The sequence below is a fragment of the Frankliniella occidentalis genome, unplaced genomic scaffold, assembly GCF_000697945.3.
Source record: "Frankliniella occidentalis isolate FOCC.00 unplaced genomic scaffold, Focc_3.1 Scaffold228, whole genome shotgun sequence".
Classification (NCBI taxonomy): domain Eukaryota; kingdom Metazoa; phylum Arthropoda; class Insecta; order Thysanoptera; family Thripidae; genus Frankliniella; species Frankliniella occidentalis.
Window position 1 is genome coordinate 188,442 of NW_026267354.1, and position 6,372 is coordinate 194,813.

Here is a 6,372-nt window from a genome sequence, read left to right on the forward strand (position 1 = left end):
CGGAATCACGTAAAATCCGCCGGAATCTTGTGAAATCCGCCGAAATCCGGTAAAATCCGCTGAAATCATCTGTAATCCTTCAAATCAGACATAATCTGCCGGCAGGTTTTAGCGTGAAATCTTCTAAAAAAATAATATGCGAAATCCGTGAAATCATGTGAAATCACGCAATCTTTGCAATCATGTGTACATCCAAAGAGAGAGTGGTGGCCCCCTCGGGCGCGGATCCAGCGAAAGGTTATAGGGGGGACATTTTTCTGAATGTGTCATGTTGGTTGCCTAACTCACAGGGGAAAGTACATAAACATTTGCCAAATTTGAAAGAACAAACCCCCATTTTCCATAATGGTGAAGGATACTTGTAAAATCGCTACTGATGGTCCAAAGTCAGTTAAAAGAAGCTGTCGCAAGCGAGGCGAGCGAAAAAAATTTAGAAACTGTTTTAAAATTGGGACCACGAGCTAAGTGAAAAGGGAAATCCTAGAAGTCATTGCGAGCGAAGCGAGCGAAAACATTTCTGAAAAATACGAATTAAAATTGTGACCAAATCTAAGTAAAGTTTGACAAAAAGTCAACATTATCGCAAGCAAAACAAGCTCAGAAAAAATCTGAAGAGTACCTACTATCTTGTGACCTACGGAGGAAAAAAACAGAATCTGCCTATTCAAAAGCTTTCAAAAATAAAAAAAATATTTACGCTATCTAGTAGTGTACAAAACGAAATTTTTCAACTCAGAATCAGAGCAAAAAATACTTCAGTTGTTTAAATGTTTCCTTGCTGCCTGAAAATTCCAAAAAAAGACCTATATTTTTTAAAAACTTTTTCTTTCCTCCTTATTTTTTCTCTTCTTTTCCTTTACTCCCCTCGACTCCCCTTCTTCCTCCTCTCTCTTCTCTTCTCCTCCTTTCTTCCTCTCTCTCCTCTCCCTTTCTTCTCTATTTTCTCTATGCTTCCGAAGGCTTTGGTGGGGGTCAATTGCCCCCATTGCCCCCCCCCCCTGGATCCGCGCCTGCTTATAAAACTCTGATAGATAGATAAAGAAAATCTAGTGAGATCAGAAAACTACGAGGAAGACCAAAGAAACTATACAAATATGTGTTGTTAGCAGATCGAAGTAATTGTACCGTGTGTCAATACCACGACACAGCGGTATGCGGGTTTCCCTACTTGCTCCCAGGCGCACTAAAGCGTACATGGCCACTTCTGTAAAAGAGCGGATGTGCCATGAAAACACAATATAAAGTATACAAAGTACACATTTGAATTGGCAAAGTAGAGCAGTGTAACTTAATTTCTTTATTTTGTATTTTCTTTTCGAAGAGGCTATGGATATAGACGAGAAAGTGACCAAAGCTGCAAATTTTTCGAGAGGTATGTCCCCAACTCATAAAATAGGTGCACAGCGAGGTAAGATGAGTTCAAAGAGAGTTCCGCGCAAGTTGGGATTTACTTTTGGATGGTTTAAAGGCAATATTTCGCGAAATTGGCGTGAGAAACTTGTGCGAGTTATAGCGAGTTTGCGCGAGTGCAACGCTAGTTGGGTGCGTCGGCGAGTGTACAACGAATTGGGGACCCTCGAATTTTCGCCTCTTTGTTGTCGCCTTCATCGTCTGCTGTGCGTTGAGAAAGTGTACACCTTACCAACGAGCCAGAGACGAGATATAGACGAACTCCTCTCGGCAGTCAGAAGTAGTGCTGGGCCGCGCGGTTAACCCAGGAACATCCGATTAGAAGTTCATAACCGGTGATAATTTGGCCACTGCAGCAGACACCTGGAGGAGACGACGCGAGGGATGAGTCCCACTCGGTCGGGCGGTGCGGCGCTTCGGCGAATCGATGAACCGCACGTCAATAACAAATGTGTGTCGAGTTGAGCTTGTCGTGGTACTACGATTAATTGAAATACCCTGTTGTGTCGAAGTTGAATGTGATAACTAAACCAAAACATTTTCCGTAAAAAACAATTACATTGTAATTTTAGGAGTGTATTTATTAGCTACGTGTAAGCCAGACCACGTCTCGCGTATCAGGCTTCGCGATATCTCACGAAACACTGTTGCGCTGCGACGCGCCTGGCTCACATAGAGCTAGGCCTGCGGCGCTGACACCCGAGTTAATATGAGTGTATACGGAAATAGGGCCTGCCGGCTCCCAAATTTGTCAGCATTTGTCGGGGCCTTTTTCGACAACATTAGGGAAATGAAACTTCTGATATTCTATAAAGATATTCATTAAATGTTCTATATTTTCAAATAAAGTGTAACGCAGGGCGTAGGAAAGGCTTCGGCATTAAAAGTTGTGGTTGAAATAGTATTTTCCCAGAGTGCTCAATAGGGTATTTCAATGAAGCGCTGCCCGGAACTAAGAAGAATAAAAGCGGATGCAGAGAGCGGCGGGTGGGCGGGGAGGCTCCCCTCCACAGAGTGGCAAACACTACTTTGATAAACATTATGAACTGGGAATAAATTGAAAATGAGTGGTGGTCATTGTCAATTGCTATTGTTTTCAAGTGAAGTGGTCATACCATAAATGATGCATATTTTAAGAGAAGTTATAGTTAGGGTATGAGGTGCTCAGTGATGGACAATGTACCAGTGATGGCCACTTTTCTCGACACAGCCAAACTCGTCGCTTCACGATCTTGGCAAGGAACTAGTGTTCTCGTAAGAGTCCTGCCGTGGTGTAATAAGCGCTCTCCGTTGTTTACCGGGTGTCCGGGGGAATACGCGGCAGCCCGAAGGGTTGCCTACGCACTGGCTTGCAGGCGCCGAGGGTGAGAGTGGGAGCGGTGAAGGTAGCGGAAGGTGGCTGGTCTCCTCCTGCGTCCTCCACCGCTCCCCCTCTCGCCCTCGGCGCCTGCAAGCCAGTGCGTAGGCAACCCTTCGAGCTGCCGCGTATTCTACTAGACACCCAGTACATTCCAAGAAAAAGGGGTGTCCATCATTGGGCATCTTTCCCGACTGATTGAGATTTCTTTTTCTTCTGGCATAACGCCCATTCTTTGCCTGAAATATTTTGAATGTTTTTAGTATTATAATATTGTGGAGATGAAGCTGCCATGAGAAATAAATTCAGGTAAAACTTCGGAGACGTTAACCGCGATAACGTTACAATTTTTGTAGTTAATACTCATCAAAAAGAGTTTGTTGATATAGAATCAAAAATCTAGGTCTCCGTGTTTTGAGAACAATTTTTGAAACTTTTGGCAATACCCACTTTGACCACATCGTTTTTCAATTTTTTACTATATTTTTACACTGAAAATAATGTGCTATTTTTATTTTACACTAGCCCAACCTCCTACCTTGGCAAACTGTAGGATTTTCCATTTTAATAGATTGCATTATTTTTCAAAATTTCTGAAAATCGCTCAAACTTTAAAGCCCCAACTTGTGAACCGTTTGAGCTATACATGCCTGCGCTTGAGCTAGTTTTGAAGCCCAACACGAACAATTTGCACACAACCCACAAGCAATCGCGTGGATGTATCTGACTTGTTGGAATCCTGATACGACAATGTGAATGTTTACATCAGATTCTGGAGGTGTCATATCATAAATTTGATGTGAATCGTCAAATTATTTTTAACAGCGGATATTTTGTCTGGTTAACGGCTCGATGTGTTGTATTCTGATGCCGATTTTCTTGAAACACTCATCTTTTTTAGAATTTAAACTCGTAGCCAGCAATTGGTTGTTGTTTTATATTTTCTTACATAAACAATAAATATAAATATATTAGGCAGACGTACAGTATTACTTCAAAACACAAAAACGTTACACCAGTATCATAGTGCAATTTGAACAGTACAAAACAATTACTACGAATAGGTTTAACTATGACATGATTACGCTCTTATGATGATAGGCAGCTGGTACTGCTGTGGTCGCTCTTTCGGTAGGAAACTCTGAATGCGGTCGGCACTTGCACCAAGAGGTGTAGGAAGCTTAATGATGTTCTTGTCGAAGATAGAAGCGTTGTGTGATGCCAGCACAACAGTGTCCTGCCATGACAGAGTTAAAAATAAGACCCTCGGTTACCCTTTGGCGGCACTTTTCAGACGAATGTTTCAGTCTTTTTAAGCACGGTAGCACGGTAGAATAAGTTACTTGAATTTCAAGACCCGGTCTTTGATATCCTAGGGTGGACGCTGTTAACATGCCAGACCGGGTCTCGAAATTCAAGTAACCTTTTTGTTACCGTGGAGTTGATACTGAACCAGCGTGTATCATGGTAGAAGAGAAGAGCAGTGGGATCGGGTTTGAGATGCAGCGCGCGTACCTTAAAGCGGATGGTGACGTCCTGTACGAACATGTTGGGCGTAAGGAAGGAGCGCAGCGAGCGCACGTGCGACGCTGGCTGGCGGTCGAACGGGAAGCCCATGGGTCTCTTGTCGGGATATTTGCCGTTCATGACACCGCATATACTGTGGGCCTTATTGCACGAGCCATGAAGCTCCTGCTCCTCCTGCAGGCAAAACAAAGGCTAAGGTTAGAACTGAGCACTCTTACTTCAACAGAGTTTTTCCGTGACACTTTCAATTTTATATAGGTCCCTACGCACAAGCCCTCAGTCGTCATCCGTGTACGATTTCGAGCTTTGCTACAGCAATGCAACATAAAAATATGATTAAGAATCACGCATTATTTCTTAATACACAACTATTAGGAAATAATACGGTCATCGAATCTTAGAATGTCTCGGTGAACCATTGAAACCATTTTCTGAGTGAACTAGGTTTCGTGACACCGTCTCTTATTCGCGGTTGCTTACAAGGGGACTTACACTGTAAAATCTGGGTGTCACTCTGTGACTCTCAGAGTGTGACTCTGTGAGTCACCGCCTGAGTCGCTTGCACTTAAAAATTACGCACCTATTGTCGTTTAGTGGGAGGACGCCTTACGCGTTCTGTCAGAGCACCCCTTAGGCGTTCTCTCATAGCATATGGGCAAAATGCATGGCATTGATCTCATAGACTTGAACGAGCTGTTTTCCCACTGACCCTTTTCGATTCACGGGGTGTGCTGGGCCGGCACACCCCTTGGCTGTGGCAGTGTGGCTGTGGCAGGCCCAAGCTATGTAGCAGCAGCACACTCCGGCCAGTTGCTTAGGCGCAGGTCATGCAAGTGTGCAAGTCTATGTGACCAACGCCATGCATTTTGCCCAAGATGTGCTATGAGAGAACGCCTAAGGCGTGCTCTAGCAAAACGCGTAAGGGCGTCCTACCATCAAACGGCACAAGGCGTGTAAGTTTTGGGTGCAAGCGCAAGCGACTAAGGCGGTCTCCCCCACCAAACGATTGAGGCGCGCTCTCACGGAACGCCCAATTTTACAGTATAGGCAAGTGTAAATTCCCGATCTTGCCCGAACTCGATGTATTGGACTCTTAAATATGTTGATGAAAGCTGACGGTGGAATTTTTTTCTGAGTATCAATCTCTAGGGTTCTTGAGGGGAGCAAATAATGGAGAAAATATTGAATTTGGGCCAAAAATGATGGAAGGAGACCTCAAATCGAATAGTTGTGTAGAAATTACCCCCAGAAACTTCTCATTTCGAGTGAGAAGATCACTTAATATTCGTACAATCGTAGAAATTTGAATTTTTCGAAATTATACGCTTTTATAAAGTTTTAGCTCATGACATTTAGGAAAAAGTTGGTCCGCATTCACCTACACAGATAAAAAGCAGATACACGCAAAAAAAAAATAGCACCCTAGCTATTTTTTTTAGCACTGGTGCTAAAAATTCGTCAGCATAGGCCCAGCTACATTTTTTAGCTCCAGTGCCTAACTTTTAGCTGTACAGCTAACTGAAGCAATGGTCTAGCTGTATCACCACTACTATTTAGCAGTACAGCTAAATATTTTATCCTGTAGCTACTTTCTTGGCAGGGGTGCCAAATTTGCCTGCTAGATCGATTAGCACGGACCCGATTTTTATTTTTTCCGTGTATTCCGAGTTTGGGCACGATCGAGATTTTACACTAGTTAGTGCCCCCCCCTCCCTCACCACCTTGCTGTTCCCCCGTTCGCCAGCAGCTGCCACGCAACACAGTGGGAGATTTGGCCTCAAAATCGCGACAAAGTCAAATCTTTCCATGATTGGCGTATAATTTGGAATTACTTAGTTTTCTGAGGTAATGTCATCAAAAACCTGCCAATTCAGTGAAAAGTGCGAAATTAGTCTACCCTCTGCACCCCCACCAGGGATAGGAAAGTTACTTTTAAAAATGTAACTAGTTACAGTTGCAGTTAGTTTTGCTAAAAATGTAACTAGTTTCAGTTACAGTTACTTTTTCTTAAAGATTGCCGTTACAGTTACAGTTACATTTTTTTCGCCAAAAATTGTAACTAGTTACAGTTACAGTTA

The 6,372-nt window shown here is 43.3% G+C and overlaps 1 protein-coding gene across 1 annotated transcript in view; it reads right to left on the reverse strand.

Annotated features, from left to right (window-relative positions):
* Positions 1-3,690: 3,690 nt before the first annotated feature.
* LOC113214866 (phenoloxidase 2-like) overlaps positions 3,691-6,372 on the reverse strand; it is a 25,949-nt gene continuing 23,267 nt past the window's right edge. The window contains exons 15-16 of the mRNA XM_052272873.1: positions 4,283-4,468; positions 3,691-4,004 (exon numbers count right to left, since the gene is read on the reverse strand). Coding sequence (XP_052128833.1) covers positions 3,849-4,004; positions 4,283-4,468 — 342 coding nt within the window. The 3' untranslated portion in view covers positions 3,691-3,848. The remainder of the gene's footprint in view (positions 4,005-4,282; positions 4,469-6,372) is intronic.